This window comes from Astyanax mexicanus, chromosome 16, assembly GCF_023375975.1.
Source record: "Astyanax mexicanus isolate ESR-SI-001 chromosome 16, AstMex3_surface, whole genome shotgun sequence".
In the NCBI taxonomy this organism is placed as follows: Eukaryota; Metazoa; Chordata; class Actinopteri; order Characiformes; family Acestrorhamphidae; genus Astyanax; species Astyanax mexicanus.
The window spans coordinates 20913367-20932338 of NC_064423.1; the positions used below are offsets into that span (position 1 = coordinate 20913367).

Here is an 18972-nt window from a genome sequence, read left to right on the forward strand (position 1 = left end):
AGTGAGAAAAAAATAAGCCCTAAATATTAGGGTCATTGTGAAGGCCTGCGACTGCCTCCACTCAAGATTTGTAAAATATCAGAACACTCAGAGTTGATTGGTGGTTTCTCTACATTCGAGTGAAATCCAAATGAATGTGTTTGTTCAAACAATGAATACTCAGAGAGAGAGCACAGGCAGGTGAGGGATGTGGGGATGTCAGATCAGTCAAGGGCTGCTGCATATTGTCACAAATCACAGAAATGAATGTAAGCTTTAGTGTTTATCCTCAAATACTACTATAAACCTTTTTCTATGTAAGCATGCATACTTTTCCAGCTGTGGCCCCTGTCTGAAATTCACACACACACACACACACACACACACACACACACACACACACACACACACACACACACACACACACACACACACACACACACACACACACACACACACACACACACACACACACACACACACACACACACACACACACACACACACACACACACACACACACACACAAGCTTGTTTTATATGTGTATTGATTGGGCCTAGGCCTCACATCTTCCAAATGACTTACTGCCTGTCAGTGTCAAACTGCTTGGCTCACAAGAAAAACCTGCTCCTATTATCTTGCATTTAATTAAGACGTAGCTGTAGTTTTATGCACCATTATTTGCCCCCAGCTGGGGGTCTCCGAGGCATAAATATTGAACCGTCGCAGCCCTCGAATGTTAATCAAGCCCCTCTACTTCCAAATTATTTGGTCCGTTTCAGGAAATTAATATTTGCGCCAGTTATGAGAAGCCATGCATGCATTACTGATCTCTCTCTCTCTCTCTCTCTCTCTCTCTCTCTCTGCGCAAGGGTAGATGCATCGATTTTGGCCAGGGAAATAAGGCAAGGCTGCTTAATTAGACCCTACCTATCTGGGAACTTTCTCTTTTCCTCTTTAAAGAGCAAGAAAATCCACTTTCTAAATAAACAACCTGAGAGCATGCCATACTTTTTTTTTCCAAGAGGCCGGTAGGAGGGGTCCAGTGGCTGGCAGGTTTGTGGGAAAGCCTAAATCCCTTACCACTCCACCCTCCCTGTTTGTGTTTATTATTCTGCACAATGCATAATAAAGAGTATCATAATAGCAGTGTCAATAACCAGAATGCTTCTACAATAATTTGACTGTTACTGCGGGAATGCAATGAAATTCCTACCTAGAAGCTCTGCATACTATTAAGGTAACAATCAAGTCTTACTGAATTTTGGCATTGTGTTTAACAATAACATTTTGCTCTTTACAACTTTTTAAAACTAATCAATTATAAAACAAATTTAGTGTACAGGATTTTTTTGTGTTGTGAATAAACATTGTTTTAAATGGGCCTGTTATCTAGTAGGCTCAGAACCCCAGAGCCCTTTGTCTAGACCAGAGGTCTTCAAGTCTCGACCTTGAATTCATTTTCCTGTCGAGGACTTAGTAATCTTTGTGGCCAATCAAATTACATTAACTGTCCCTTTAACTTTCCAGTGAGAACAAAATACAATTGTCACACACACTCACACACACAGTGTTAAAGAACTGCTCGCTTTGCAGTTCATGCAGTTTGTATATGGAAAATAAAGGCTAATTCATGCTGAATGTTAAACACAGTTCCGGATACGGATGGAGTCTTCAGTCCATATTTTTGTTTATTCATGTATTTTTGTATGTTTTCTGAAAGCCACTAACTAAGGGACCTGGCTAAAAAGAAACACTGGCAGAAAATAACAGTTTTTAACAGTGTGAATAGAAATATAAATGAGCCTCAAGCTGCACACATTGTTTTAGCAGAATCCACAAGCACATTTCTTCTACGTATTCTATGCATTTCAACATGATGTGGCATTTTTGAATGCAAATAGTGTAATAGAACTGCCATGAAGTAGGCAGTAACAGTTTTAAAATTGTCATTTTTAAATCAATCTCATTTTAATCTATAGTTTCAGACAGCTGTTTTCAGCTTATTTTTCACATTTGAAAGGTGTCTGTTCTGTATGCATCAGCCTGCTCTTCCTTGATTGGCTAGATACAGCATGGCACTACACTAAACAAAGTGGTTCTTTACGGTCAGCACTTTAAGTAAAAAAGAAAAACATTCTTACTAACTAGAGAAAGAAGAAACATTCTAACTAACTATTCCAACAGCAAAAACGGGGTCCTATCACACTTCAGGTGTGTAAAGTCATGGCAACAGCCTCACCTAGCCATTCCACTGCTAACGGAGCATCCTCAGCTTCTGCTGCCCCTCTCACTGCGGAGGAAATCAATGCCCCTGCTGCAATTATTTACCCATTGATAAAGCCTTCAGCTCCGGCGAGAGCCACTCCATCCACTCAACCCGTGGAGACTGATAAAGGATAGGCGATAGAGACATGGCAGAAGAAAGAGTGTGGGAGGCGTTCTGCTGGGCGCAATCGCTCCATTCGACAGCCCCCCAAATCTGACGAGACAAGCTGCTGCTCTTGGGTCAAGCCATGTCCATCCTCCTCTTTATCGACACTTACCTTTACAAAGAGTCCCCCCTCCCTCGGGTGGCCCGACAGTGACCGATCACGAAGCTTCTCCAGAGCTGACAGAGAACGGCTGCAGCTTAGAGCTATGGGGCCTGAAATGGCACGTCAAGCATGGGGAAATGTGCCTTTGATTTTCTTTAAAAGGCTTCATTTGTAAAAGCGGGTCAGAGAGTGAAGACTGCGCTTAGACAGAGTGAGAAGAGGCACTTGAGTGAATTGATGTGATTGAGGTTGGGACAAGACGTTGGGGGTGAGAAGAAAGTGCCTCTCAGAACATGAGGCTTCAGCATTCTAGTACTTTCTGTGCTTTTCAGCAAAAAAAGCAAAAAATAACCACTTAAAATTAGCCCTGTATATGGTTTCATAATTCAGTTCACTCTATTAATTAATCTAGTCATGCAAATATTTGTCTGATAGTAGTAACTGAGTCAAAAAGGGCAAAGTCAGATATCTAGAAATCAGGGAGAAGACTGAGCGCTAAGCCTCCCTCATTAAAATTCCCTCAATCCAAGCTGAACAGATGTAGACTGGGAGAGTGGATATTACTCTGCATTGCCTTAGGTATTCATAAAGCACTAAGGTATTTTCATGCTTCATTTCATTAACCTCTGATTAATTGGCTCTTCAATAGCATGTGGCAAGAAGGATCATCACACACACACACATACACACAAAAAGAACAAACAACACAGAGAAGCCTCCGTCCACAGGATGATATTAATCAGTGCGGTCTCTAATCTCCAGACTTAGTCTCTTACTCTCCCTCAGCCAGACAAACGAGTGGTTGACGCTAGCCGCTAGTGCGGGGCAGCGCCGGGGGCGATACACTCCCCTCAGGTGAGTGTTTCATTATGGATGATGTTTCCGCCAAATAATTTAGAGCTGAAATCCATCCCCCATCGTAAGCTAAAACATCCGCCATGCAACAACAAAAAAACACAAATATAAATCCCATCAGGCTCAGAAGGCCGGACCTAAGACAGGGGGAGCTTTACTGAACGCCACGGTTCTGGTTATTTGTTGGTTTGTGAGGAGGAACGTTCTCAAGGTGTGGTGAGGGCCCATGTGGAACTGCTCGAAAGCTATCGCTGCGCACTTTGCTGTGTGATGATGCTACTCCAAAGAACTCGGGTCGGAAGTCGGAGAATGCACCTAACATTCTGTCTCTTCTTTTTCTGGACTGAGCAGACAGAGTGATATGATAATGTTGTTGACACGCACAGCAGTGTATTAATATTCCAGTATTGCGAGACCACAAGACCTGTATATTGGGTTTGATGGTGAAGACCAGCATCTTTTTTTACAGTTTGTGTTCAGAATGTTACCTTGACTTCACTGACTTCATTAATGAGTGATGGCAAGCTAACTTATGAAAAAGAACCCAGAAGGGGAGATAACCGATGACTTTTTGATTATTGAGTGGGGAACTGCAATGTAGTGTAGGATAATCTTGAGATGTTTGTCATTGAGGAAGTTATGGCTTGACTTTTACCGGAATCTTTAGGTTTTAGAATAGAAGTGGAAAACTAGTGTCCTTGTGTGTGTCTTAACTTTAAAATTGATTCGGAAACTGATTCATTTGTGGATTCATTTTGAAGTGAGTAGCAAGCTACCAAAATCATGTTTTTATAACCATGTAGGCAACCCTCATAAATTATTCAGTAAAGGTCACAGTCCAGCAGTTATATTGTAACTGTTGTGAAAGCAACTGCATCTGATAAAGAACAGCTTAACACCCAAGGGAGATTAAACAGAACGATAGATAGCACATTATATGGTATTATTAATAGTTCTGCAAATAGCACCGAAAACACAAAAGCTTAAAGATTTAAGATTTAAACACTTCTTGAGGAGAACATTCACCTCACGATTTCCTTTACAAAACTTGAACCCCAAAAAGCACAATTATTTGATAGGATTAATCTTAAACCTACAGAAAGTAAGAATTATCAACTAATCTGTGTGTACGATTACAGTATGAAAGTACTGTAATCTATAAATATTGTTGTGAGAGTGAGGAATTGATTTATGACTTATGATTTAAAGGGTTATTTTTTAGCCAGATTAGTGCGTAAGCTGCTCCTAGATCAGCGACAAGAGGCTGACCTCTACATTCTGGATCAGGGTGTAAGACAGTGGTACATAACAGCCGTCTGCAGCAGCATGCTTATCAGACAGGGATAGGGAGGGAGAGAGAGAGAAGTGCCGTCTTTCGGATTATCCCAAGGTCCCCCAAGAACCTTGGGACGGTGTGTGAGGGATCCTGCCTCCTCCCAACTATCTGCCCTTCCCCTTTTTCTGTACTCACCCAAGCTGAACAGCACCAGGAACTTGAGGCAGACAAACTCCCTCTGGTCCAGCTGGAGGGAGCGCAGTTTGCTCACCAGCTCCTGAGCGTGACTCAGGAGGTTGTTGAGTGTAGCCCCAGCTTGGGAGGCAATTAGGGCATAATCCACCTGAAGGAGAGGGGCAACAGCGCACACACACACACAAACACACACACACACACACACACAGAATGTCAGTATGGCAATTGCTTTGGCCTGAACACACAAACAGAGCTGGGTTCAAATATTCAGCTACAGCATCTCCCTTATTAGCACTTCATGTTAGTCACTGCACCTGTAAATACATATGAATTAATTTCTTCAGAAACATATTGGGAATGCATTCTGACACATGGGTAAAATCATGGGTACTGATTCTTGATGTTCTTTTCCTAGCATATGCTGGAAGTATTAAGCACATTTGAATGAATGTTTCATATTGAATATAAAAGTTTCTCTATGTTTTTCTTGTTTGGGGCAAAAGCATCTGTACATTGCATCAGTACATTTCAGTGTTTCAGTACATCGTTATTTTGTATTTGGCTACAAACTGGCTAGCACAAAATTTTACTCACAACAGCATTGTCTCCTGCACCACATATAATATAAAATAATAATATACGGTAATGTTGACACATGCAGTCTCTTTTGGCTGGTAGATGCAAGTTCCTTGACATAAACTGCAGCGAGAGCTGCCTGTAGGTTCTGTGATGACATTTCAGGATTGTTGGAGACTTCTTTACAATATACTGTTCTGCTCCTAAGTTCAACTAGCTTGGTTGTCCCAGTCTGGCCATTCTGGAAATTGTACATTGTCATTTATTTTGCAGACAGTAAAACTGTTGAACTTTTTAAATCATTGTCTAGACCAGAACATCCACAGCCTTATTTCTAATGTCTTTCTAAAGAAAATTCTTTGGATCTCATCATGGTGAACCTTTACCAGTCAACAGAGCAAAGCAAACTAATGTCTGAGGCTTACATAAGACAGGCTCCTTTATTACTGATCATCGCTAATGATGTTTTTATTAGCTACATTTGCTGGACCTAATATAATTTTTAGAGATTTTAATAAAATGGTAGGGGTGTTCTAACTTCCTTTTATTACAGTTATTACATTAATTACAACAAATATAATATAATAAATATAATAAAACAAATATAATATACAAACGTCTATAAGTTTACAATTCTAAAAAAAAAAATAGTGTGCTCTATATTTTTCTCACATGACTGTACATCCCACATCTCGCTTACATTAGCCCTGGCCAAGACCACCCTGCAAACTGAAGCACACACCTAACCAGTAAGCACAGCAGGTACAGCCCTGTGCACTGCTCCCTTTCGTTCTCTGACTGTGTGCGCGCGCGCGCGCATGTTCTCCAGCACAGCTCAGCTGCTCTCAGCACAGCAGGGAAAGTGTGCAGGAGTGAGGGTGGAATGATAATCAACATCAAAATGAAGAAGGGGGAGAGCAGCACGTTTCTCCGTCCCCAGCGTGCGGACCCTCAGACCCATGCTCCCATCAACAGACGAAGGGGGGGTGGGCTGAAGAGAGGCACGAGCGTGCGGGGGGCCCCCGGAGGTCCCCCAGGCTACCGGGCTCAACCCTCCCCTTTCAGGTGCACTTAATATCTGCAGCAGCAGCAAATTTGTCTTGGAGGCAAGTCCTTAGCTGCCACTCACTGTAAGCAGGCCATATTAAATTTTTATATTTATTGACAATTCATTACCATAATTGACTGTGCTAGGGTTTCTGGAGGTAGGTAGACGGCGGGCCTCCTAAGCACAGGGAGGGCTCCCTTGGAGCTAGATTTGCAATTAAAAACGCGTGCGGATTGGAATTTTTTTATTGTGTAAATATGATGAGCGGAATTTTTTAAAGCCCAGCCTAGAGAATTTCTCACCGGCGTAAGCTCCCCCTCCCACACTCCACCCCACCAACCAACAATCTTACATTTTCTGTCTTCCTCATCCCTCATTCTGTCGTGCGTTCATTCTTTCAGCGCATCTTGTTTCTTTTTTTATGAGTCAGTGAAACCCAACCCTTACCTTACCCAAAGGTGTCAGCCTACTTCCATAAAATCAACTGTGCATGAAATAACGTCAATGACTGAAGCGTCTCTCAGCTAGCTCCAACCAACCTTCTCTTTAAATGTAATCAATTACCGGGGGTTATAAGTGCGGTGTTCCGGACCCACACGTCAACAGAGTGCTTGAAATAAAAGATATTCAGAAGATATTGCACGGGACAAAAAGCCACAAAATGATTAGCCCACTTTTAAAAGCATTCTTTCAAACCTTTCAGAGGAATTCTAGGAGTTTCTTTTGGGGCAGGAGGGACAAAAACGAGACCTTGCTGTAGGACTCAGTAAACATTATGCAGCAATATTCTCTAACTCGGTCTGACATTCCGCCACCATCGCTGCTTGATCTTGACAAAAGACAAAGCGCTGTATAAATTTGATTATAAATGTGCTGCCTATCTCTGATTTGGATTCCTCTGAAGGCCAGGCTGCCTGGGTGTTCAAGAGCCCAGGAGAGAAAGAAAGCGAGAACACAAGAGAGAGGGAGAAAAGGAAGAGAAGGGAGAGAGAGAGCGCTGCTATGTTCAAAGCAGCGGGAGGGAGGGATGTAGGCTGGTGACATTTTTGAAAGCCGTCCACGCGGTGTCGTGTGTCGCTACATTTCGGGGCTAATCCCCCACAGTGCTTTGCTGCCATGCCGCATGACACTGAGGAGCAACGACACATGCTTGGGTGAGAGAGAGAGAGAAAAAAAAAAACGGCAAGAAAAATCAGCGCTACACTCACCTAACTGCATCTCACATACTTGTTAGGACAAAGAGAGGGAGATAATAGAAGAAGATGAAGAAGTAACTTTAATATTGTATCTTTATTCTGTAACTTTATTTTGCTTGAATATGTGTCACTATATATCTAAATATAAATACATTTGTCAAAGTTTATAACCTACATTAATTTATATCTACATAAAGAGACTAGGTGCGTATATATGAGTATGTATAAATGTGTGTGACCAGGCTGTCACTTCTGGCCTGCCGTAGAATAATAGGACATAATGAACAGCGTGTGTGATTCCTGCTCCTCTCCCCACAGGCCCTTTCAACACCAGCTGTTCATTAGCCAAAATATGCAAACGAGACCCTAGCCCACCGCTCTCAGTCAGCACTCAGCAGTCTGACACAGAGAGGCCAGTGACCACGCAGCCCTTACTAATCAAATACAGAGACTTCAGCCCACCTCACAGCATGAGCTGAGGTGCTAAAGCATCCTAAAGAGGAGCTAAACACCTAAATAAATCAAATTGCCAATGACTGATGATGGATGTAGGTTGAGTATTTAATTACAAATTGGTTTAACCCAACTAACACCAGTGCTATCCACATTTTACCTTCCCCTCCTTGTTGTTCTGTCAATAAACTACAAATCACAATTTATAGTAACTGATTATCCAGTATAATTCAGTTTCATTTATATATATAATTATTAAGACACCAGATCGTTTGTTGTTTCTAACAAAATTAAGGGTATTAAAAGTTTTTTTTCTGTTTATTCGCTTTTGTTGGAGTATCTGTCTCTACTGTCCTGTGGTGGTGGTGGGGATGCGTAATGCTAGTCCATGCCTAGCATTAGGCACAGTGCCAACAGGTTCCTGTTTATCTACTATGAGAGATTCAATAGTTTTTTTACAAGCAGCCCTTCTCTACAGGGATTAGACAGGCCCTGTGTATACAGTTTATGAATTTCCATATCTGTGTCAGTTAGAAATTATATAGGTGCAGCTCAAAGTAGATAAATGCATTCATTAGAAGAGTTGTCCACAAACATTTAGACATATACGTGTATATTTATTCAGGTGCTGTCAGGTAAAACCAAAAATCTCAAAAAAAAAAAAAAAGACATTGCCACTTTTCCTGAAGAAGTAATTCAGATACAAGGTTTTTGTGTGTTTGGCACAGTGGAAATAATGCAAAGTCCCTCACATCTCTTATATTTGATCTGATACCAGCACTCATCATAATTTAAGTATTTAAACTTAATTATGGTCAATTCATTTTAAAATGTGTAGGAAATATTAGATAACATAAGCAGAATTTTATGAACGGGTGATGTAAATTATTATTATTTTTGTTGTTAGAGCAAATCTTTCAGCAGCAGTCTAGCAGGTGCAGGTCACACATAACCTTGTCTGACGCAAGTGGCGGGTCACACAGTTTTTCTGAACGGATGGACGAGAACTCTATCTATCTAAACATTCAGTTTAACCACAGCACTCATACCGCTGGCTAGAGAACAGGGTGACCCTGTCATTCTACCAGCCAATGAGTGTTAAATACACCCTTGAGGATCAGCAGGCGGTGTCAAACTTGCCAAAGATTCACCTTAACCGCTCAATAGATGAGCAGGCTGCTCCACACACTTTGTGTAAAATTAAAGCAGAGTTAGAAATGGTGTTGAATAGAAGTGGTGAAGTTATTGATTTTCAGTGCTTCAACAAAATGTAGAGCCGGTATCAGTGCTGAAATAGTGGCTGTGTATTTTGCCTCTCTAAATCCCTGTTTCACTTTCATATTTATGACTCTATTGTTGAACATTTTGTTGAAGTTCTCATTGCAGATGGGGGAGGGCAAAAAAAATCTAATTAATAATTAAAGCCTTACATTCTACTGACAGACGGACTGTGCTCAGAAGCATATTTATAATGAGCAATTTAAACATTTTATGTGCGACTCTGTATGAGTGTGTGTGTGTGCCTATGTGTATGTGTGTATAAGCCCTAGACAGAATGAAAGGACCCCCTGCACTGAGAACTCTAGCAAAGCCTGAGGCATCCACCCAGCGCTGTTCCGCAGAGACCAGCAAGGTAAATCACGGCTTCTTCCCTCCTCTCTCTTCCTTTTTCTCTCATAGAGCGCAATGACTTGTGCATGCCTAACCAGCCGTTTTATTTATTCGGACTCTGCAGACTTGATAAGAAATGCACAATTGATTATTCTGGTCACATTAGCTTATACCTATAAGCGTAATCTATTTTTAATGGAGTGGTGACTGCATAGGCAGGGCCAGTCGATGGTACTTTAAAGGATGTTGATCCACGCTGGTGAGATGCCTGATGAGCTCTACGGGGAGGTCGAGCATAGACGGAGAAGTGTTCAGGTAACAGGAACGGCTACGGAACTGAAACTCACCTGTTGCCCTGTAACCAGCAGGATGGAGCCCTCTTTGGCGTGCATCACCTGCCGGAAAATGTGGTCAAGGATGAGCAGCTCGCTCCAGCAGTTCTGCAGCAGCTTCATTTGGTCGTCAACCTGAGGAAAAACAAGAAATGCGAAGTGAAGTGAGCTACACATACTTTCTGCAGCATTTTTTTTATTTAAAATTACGTTTTTATGCCATAATCTAAAAAAAACTGATGGGGAAAAACTGATGGAAGAGATCCATCTTTCAAACTACTACTCTAGACCTGTGGAAAAATGTATATTTCTAATTTCTTACACTATTTGAAAGTGCCCTCAATTGCCCAAAATTACTCTTATGACCACTGAACTGACAGAGGTTTGTGTTAACATTGTCTAACACAAACATACTACCTTTTGTTGAGCCGCCAAAATTTTGTTCACTTTCTAAAATAAACCAGCTCCACTTATACACTTATCTCATGAGAACATAGCCGCACACCTGTCCACTCTCTCACCGTGTGCATGTCACCACTGCTCCCTGTTGCTAATTAATCTGTTTGTCCAGTCGAGTTGCCCCATTTGCTATTCGTCTATCACCTGTGATTACGTTAGTGCTACCTAGTGAGATTCCCCACTCCTGGAACTGTGGGAACACATTCAATAGAGAACAACAGCATCTTTGTCACTGCTAGCTTCTCATGGGTGCTGAAATCAATGATTACACAGTTTAGCCAGAAGAGGACAGGAGCGGAATGAGCAGGAGACGAGGAGGGAAAAAAAGCCTTCCTGGTCCATCTCATGCCGCACAAACATTGTCCTGTTAATAATTCTTGTTGTTATGAAGAGTGTAAAAATGCTTAGCCATTAATTTTTGTCAAAGAAAAGCCTGGAGATATCACGGTATCACGGTATGAAAAAGTTCACATTCATAACAGTGAGTGATTTGGTCTCTCTCCATTCATAGAAATCAGAGCCTCATTTTTTTGACTGGAAATAACTGCCTGGTGGCATTCACATTCATTCTGACCATTCACTTTCATGTCACAACAGATATTAGATATCTGACCTAGGTGACTCAAACCTAATTGAGAATGAGATTTGACATGTCCACATAGCCCTAAAAAATCTAATCATAAATGTCACATTGAGGCAAAAAATCAGATCTGAATAACCTCACCCTGGAATACTTACATTTTTTAAATTCATTTATCTTAATGCCTTAAGAGACATAACCACCATCAATGCCTCTCTTTCAATGTCTCTGCAAATGTTTTGACTCCTACAAGTCTGGCAGTCATAACAAAGGCAAACAAAAACAGATGTTAAAAAGAGCTAAACTATTGATATGGCAAGTACAAATATTTAAGCTGTGCTTGTGCACATCCACCACTAAACCACAAAAAAAAATCCAAAGACCTGTCCTCTATCTGCATCATATCAAAAAATCATATTTTTCATATTTTACAGTTTTCATTGAACACACGTCCTTGTACTCTTAAAAAATAAGTGTTTTGTATGAAGACCAGTGTGAAAAGGGGTGTATCTAAAGCAAAATTTTGTCTCCAGATTTCTGTGCTTCAAAGAGACTGCTACGCATGTCTGTCGACTATGTCGGGTGTTTGCCCAGGCTACAAAGGAACCTGTCTCTTACTCCAAATTTTGAGACCTTCCCCTCAAATTTTTAGCATGGCAGGCGAGTTTGAATGATCAAAAGGGGATGAGAATGCCACAGGGCTGTGGGGAAAGTCCGCTAAGGTTGGGAGACGGCAGACTGAGATACGACAGGCGGACAGAAAGGGCATCTCTGACCTTTCTGAGTCCCCCCGCCACTGCTTCTTCACGGTCAGCTTCCTCTTTGCCCTGTCACAGCGCAGTGTAATTCATCCTCGCTGTGATATGTGCTGTTTGGCTTAGGCCCCTTTACATCCAGAAATAAAAGTATGCCATGTGTACCATAGCACCATAGTAGCTTTAGTTTCAGCACAGTACCACCAGATCAAATCTCAGCACGTAGCCCTGCACGCTGCACAAGTCACTCCAGTAAACAGACTGAGCACTCTAGTGAGGGCTATATAACAAAACCCGCTGATACAAAAGACTCTGTCACTATGGGGTTTATTCTTAGAAAACCGAGCTGGGAACTCAAAGGAATATTCCAACTGGTCATAAAATATGTTATGATTATGAAGGATGTGATAAAATTAAGACCGCAGCTGTGTTAATGTTTATCTACACTGAGCTACGCTGAAAGCAGTTGTAAATATGCCTGGAGGACTGCCAAAATGAATTATAGTTTCTGACATCAGCTAGTCTCAAATTCAGGACTTGAGACAACAAATAGATTGTGCTTCTCTGAACAGTAGAATGAAGCCCAGCGACAAGAGTGCTTGTGAAGATGTTTACCGAGGCTTACAGACTGCATTTAAAGATTTGGTGTCATGAGACTCAACTAGAATTATTATAAAAATACAAGCTTATAAGCTGCATTTATAGAAGTAGCCGGCAGTGCTAGTCTTAGCTCGTGTCGTTACACCGACTCTTCACCCAGATTGACTCTAAAGCTTTCATTTAGTAGCCTTGTTCAAGGTAGCTTTGTAAATATTTCAAAATCATCACAGTGCTTTTACAAGGAACTCTCTCTCAGCACTTATAATGAAAAATGCATATCCTCCAAGAAACCAATTTAACGCCTTTACAGTCATTCAGGTATTGCTACATCAATGCGCCGATCAATTGCTCCGCAACCTTTAACTCGTCTCCATATGAATTTAGAGTCTTTAATACGATGCTGCACATAGTGCTGGGCGATAAAACGATATCGATAGTTATCGAGGAAACTATATATCGCGATAAGTCGGGGCGAGAAATTCGATAAACTAAATTTTCTATTTCCCGTTTAAGTAGCGTTGTGAAAAGGCGCAGCACGAGATCAGGCAGCACGCTGAACTGCTGCTCAGCCCAGTACAACCCCTCCCCTCCCCTCTCCACCATCCCCCTCCGCCCCACCCCCCGAGCCCCTCCACTCTGAACTCCTCACATAGCGGCTCCTTCTCTCCCATTTACTGGATAAACTTCATTTATACTATTCAGCGGCGCTACACTGGAAAACTCACCTTTTAAATATGAGGCATGCGTCTCCAAGATATTTAGAGAGGTGAGCTTGTTCAGATTTCTGAAGGCAGGTAAACGCTGCTCTGTTTGCTGCTAGTTAGATTAGCTTGTCTCCAGTTTAAAGTTAGCGATGTTTAGGTGTAAAAGGGATCTGTGCAATCTGTCATCATTAGCTAAGATGCTTTCACTGCTTTTTACATTCTAATAAACTAATGGGTAACGCACGTTAGCCGTGTTAATCCACGTTTCGTGTAAATTAAGGTTAACTTCAGCACGAGTGAGGGGTTAGTATATAAACACACAGAAAGGAAGCACTTTCCATCTTTTTTCCTAACTCTCACTGTTTCTGTTAGAAAACCCTGAGGGCAGCATTCTCCTCTGTCTTTGTGTTTTATAGTTTTTAACAGATAGAGAGTCTGTTATGCTGGATATTTTACTAAATACAGAAGATTATATAATCTGTCTAGCTGTATTTGAACTGAGCTAAACATTGCTGTTACTGAACTGGAGTTTTAAATACACTTAAGTAATGTAAGTCTAGTCTACTGAAAGCCAGTAATGTTAGTATAAATCTGTACTGCAGTAGAAGTGGATCATTTCAGAAACTTGACTTTATTCCTCCCACCTCCATTATAGGCCACTTTTTTTTTTAAATATTTAAATGTTAGCTTAATTTAAATGAAAAAAAAAACTAAAGGCTCTTATTTAAAAAAAAACATAAGCAGTAAATTATCTAAAATTACAACAAATAGAAAATAGAAAAACAGTAAAACATATGTAATACATACTTTTTATATGACCAAAATTAAACTAGACTGAAATCTGACTAAAACTAATAATATCCGATAGACTAAAATGTAACTAAAACTATTATACATTTTAGTGAAAAGACTAAGACTGTATCAAAATCACCTGTCAAAATGAACACTGTGATATACTCTTGTATTTTGCTTTATGTAGTTGCCTGCATTCAGGGAGGGGAATGATCTTTTGATTAAATATAATTTTATAAAAATAAATAAAGTGTTATTGCAATTTAAATTAAACAGACATATAATGTAAAGGGTCTTACATATTTTTTAGTTTATATATTTGTCCCCTTTTTAAAATTAATTTAAAAGCTGTACCCACCTGGCAAGATGTTAACATCCTAGTGTCTGTCCACAAGGCTCTGAGCCTGCTAGTGATTTTGTCCATAACTCCCTTATTCTGTCACTTCTGAGTAAAAATAGAAACCTTTAAGTGTAACAGAAAGTGATTTGATTTATATCGTGATACATATCGATATCGGCTGATATGAAAAACTATATCGTAATAAGATTTTTTTCCATATCGCCCAGCCCTAGCTGCACATAATTCCACACATATACCAGATATACCAAGAGGTATTGTGGAAACACAAAAATAAACGTATGTGGTAATTAAGCTTGGGCACGTGTATGTGTATGTTGTGTGTTCTGTGTGCCTGATTTTCAAATGTAAATGATGTGCAAATAGATCTCCTTCACATACCCAAAAGCAATGTTTATTCATCACTGCCTGCAAGTCCAGACCAATGATAATGGAACAGAGTCCAAATTGCCAAACATGGCCGTCCTTTCCCCCCTTATGTTTTTGGTAGAGTGCCACAAGCATTGTTAAGCGCTGTGGATAAGAAAGAATAACGAGGGTACACAGCTGGAACTGCTTTTAATAAGTAGCTTCGTTTTTTTTTCTTCTTTTTTTTGAAGTGCCCTAATGACCAGATTAATAGAATCTTCTTTAATGCCTCTTAATGAACAGAATGAAATGAATGATTTATTCAAACACGCGCACACACACACACACACACACACATGCGCACACACACACACATATGCATAAACACAAAAGACTTGGAGTACATGGCCCAAAATGACATTTACATAAAGACATGGGGGGAAAAAAGAAGAAATGCTACATGAACCTTTTTGACTTCTTGGATGTGGATCAGTGTGGCTGGTGGGGAAACCTACGGGTGGGGTTTGATGTCACTTCAATGAGCCTGTTGGGCAGCGAAAAAGCTTTGAGTCGTCTTCGCTGGACATCTGTTCATCTGCTGTTACGCACACTTCCTTTCCACCAGGGTGACACACATTAATTATTTCATGGAGGGTGGATTTTGTCCTCTGCTTGAGAATTCCCATTAGTCTATAATACTAGCTGTCCTTTTAACTACAATGTGAATAATGAGTACAATAAGAAAAACAATGAAAAGCCTATCTTTTAATTTGTTGATGGCTGGAACACCCTATGTAACCAGTATCCACTTAGTAATGAAAGGTTTAATGCTGGAGTTTACTTCTAGTTGAATTTCAGCAAAGCTACAAGCCATCTACAGGCAGGAATCCATAAGAATGCCATCTGTTCTGTTCTTTTAGAGGAAACCAGACAGTAAATCTTGAAAAAACATTGGTACAGTGTTATGGACACAAAATCCATTGATAATTGATAATTATATGCATTGATAAATGCATTAGAATTAAAATTAATTTAAAACAAAAAAATATTTTAATTTTATTTAATGGTAAACATCATATAGGAAAGAACAGCTTCCTGTACTCTCCTGTGGAGATGCGAACTGTGTGTGGAGCTGCTAAATTCTACGCTCCGCTTTGGGCATCCCAGAGGCTTCAGGCTAAAGCCGGAGAGGTACAGAGCAGAGTGGCCAGGTTCATGTGGCCTCTCTTTTCCCTGATCCAGTGGAAATCTCCCCGCTTGTTTATCATGGCAGGGCCTCTATTTGTTCCCCTGCTTTCCCATACGCCTGCTGCCCTGGGTGATAAGCATGCTGGGACTTTGAGCAGGTGGCCACCAGCCGCTGTGGGCACATTTCTCCATACACATACTCCTCTGGGGAACAGCCTGGGATTGCTCCCTCTCCTCTCTCCACCTATCTCTCCCCGTCTTTCTCTCTGGCTCTCTCTCAACTTACTTTAGCTTAAGTAACTTCAGTATTCAGCTGACTAAAAGGCTTTGTGATGAAGCTACATTTAATTTCAGTGGTTTCACCTCAAATTATTGGAGATATTTTAAATTACTTTAAAATGTACCCATGTTCTAAGAGGTGCTGCAACTAATCATTATTTTAGTGGTCAATTTTCTTTGCCATGTGTTATTTAAAAAAAAAATAATTATCCACTAAAATAAGCTAAGACAAGATTTATTGTATTTTCTAAGTACTTATAGTGACATAACACCCCACAAGTTCTTATGAACAGATATTATAAAGGTACTGTATCTTATACTGTACTTTGTATGTTACTATAAGTACTTATAAGTTATTATGTACCGTAAACTTAGGACTCATTATGAAGTACTATGTATGGCATATACTGTATTATAAATAAGTATTACCATATTAACTGTTCGCAATCAGTTTGTTTGCGAACTTCCTTCACACTCATGTTGCCTAGATGTGCTGATCTGGAACCTGAAACAGGCAGTCAGTCTGTGTTAGGCTGCAAATCGGAGGGTCCTGATTGGTTCCTCTGGGCTAACAGTGGATGTTTTGTCTGAGTGTGGGTCCTGCATTGATCGAGCAAAAGAATGGAGATTGATCAGTTCCCACAGTGACCACATTAACAGAGCCCTGAGTCTGACCCCTGACCTGTAAAACTAACTGCATTTGATTGGAGCCCCCTGCTTTCAGGTTATAGCGTCAGGGGGAGAAAAAAAACGTCAGTGGTGGTAAGCTCTGCTAGTTTATTATCTGACTTGAGATCAGTTGTGTGTTTTCTCCTACGACAGCAAAAACAAGGATTTAAGGACTGGAGGTTAAATTACTGACCTGTGACCAATGCACTGGTAATGGCAGTAAAGTACTGCAGTAAAACCTACAGACATAAAACCAGCATATTCACGCTTATTTAATACTGTATAATGTCATGATTACAGATACTGCACTGTAAACTGAAAATGTTCAATTTCTCACTCAATTAGTGCACTGTAATTTTAATATCACTGTCATATAATAACATGGTAATGCAATTACACCCTATAGTGTGCAATTAAATTATAATTAATAATAGTTTGGGAAAAGTATGTTGTTTTTTACACGCCATGTTCCACTCTGCACAACTGGCCAAAATATTGGTAAACTTCATTCTTTCATTCAGTGCTGTGCTGCCAGGAGCTTCACTCGCCTCTCAAGGTCACATCACAGACGGGCAAACTGGCTGCAGATATTTTTTGGAGTGTGGCACAAGTGAATTATGCAATATAGTCAATCTAAATGCAAAATAAAATGTGCAGAAATGAGACTAGCAATTATTTAATTTATAGTAAGAATCATTTAATTTGAACAACCTTTTATTATATTATAAAACCCTTCAAACCTTCTATCTGCACACACACAAATCAGTCTAGAATAAAGGAAACAGTTCATCACTACAAAAAGCAAGCTATGTTTTTTTTTCAATAAAAAAAAAAAAAACACATTCGGAATGTGAGTTTTTTTTTGTCTTCCTTTACTTTCCTTTTTAAGCTACTTGAGTAAAAACCTAGGTTCACTCTAGAGAGAGCGAAGAGAAACATCATGAGAAAGCATGGATGGAAGCAAGTTATGAGAAAAAACTCGCTCTTTCTCTCCTCTTCCCAACTCATAAGCCATTGAGGAGCACAGCTCAGTCCATTTGAGCTCTTAAGCGCTGCTGTTGCTCTGCAACATGCTCATAACATGTTTTGAAAAAAGAAAAAAAAAAGAAAGCAAGAAAATGAATCGGAGCCTCGCAGTCTCTTACTACAGATCTAAGAGCTTAAAGCTAAGAAGCTATCAACTAATTATCAAAAACAGAGCAGCCCTAATCAATTATTCAGTTGAACATTAGTCTCCTAATATACATGAAGTCAAGGGAGCAAGAGATCCCTGAAGTACACCCCCCCCCCCTCCAAACACACACACACACAATTCCTTTTCACCCCACCCCAAAACAAAGCACACAGTGAGAAAATAATGCTTTCCAAATCCAAAATGAGTTCTGCACTGCGCGTCGACTGAATATCGATCCGCCACCGGTGCTCAATCTACAACACGCAAGTGCATAAGCACACACACTCACACAAACACACACGCATTCCCCACCTCTGGAATGACTGCCGCATTTTTATTTGATTTTATTTCCCCTTGTACTGTTTTCTCCACCCTCGATTTTACAATTTATGGGAGTCTTTATTGGCAATGGCTGTCAATATTTATTTCTTTTGTGTGACAACTTGATGGACAGGAGGAAATGACTGTTGATTGGCTCAGAGAGGGGAATGGGTGCGGACTCCTGTATTATTCAGCTGGACAGGAGCAGGCATGCGTGAGTGGCTTTATGCATGCAGTGTTGGGCTGCATGCCGATATCCTGTGGAATACTAACCAACTAACATCAGTGATATGATGGAGCCTCTTTTTAATAATAGTGGTCCTAACTGAACCAAACCTAACCTAAACCACCACTACTTTACAATATGTTAGCACTGTACATTTAATTATGTTTTATATGCTATAAAACACCACCTGTCTATTTCTGTGTAGCTTGTGCTACCACAGTCGTTTAGACCATTTGATGCATGAACTTCTAATTAAATACTGATCACTAGACCTCTAAAGTTATCCTGCGGTGTCATTCTGTAATCAAGACCAGGGGTTGCATCAGTAAGTCTCAGGTGCCAATCATTCTGTCACTGGTTCACCATTACTGTCCTTTGTTGGAGCGCTTTTATGTTGGAACTGACCTCTGCATATAGGGAAAACTCAAGACCTTCCTGATGTTTAAAGGTGACCTGGCTA

General features: G+C 40.4%; 1 protein-coding gene across 1 annotated transcript in view; it reads right to left on the bottom strand.

Moving 5' to 3' along the window:
• Positions 1-18972, bottom strand: part of nr5a2 (nuclear receptor subfamily 5, group A, member 2) — a 54215-nt gene that overhangs the window by 12790 nt on the left and 22453 nt on the right. The window contains exons 6-7 of the mRNA XM_022669757.2: positions 10075-10194; positions 4844-4991 (exon numbers count right to left, since the gene is read on the bottom strand). Of these exons, the coding sequence (XP_022525478.1) occupies positions 4844-4991; positions 10075-10194 (268 nt within the window). The remainder of the gene's footprint in view (positions 1-4843; positions 4992-10074; positions 10195-18972) is intronic.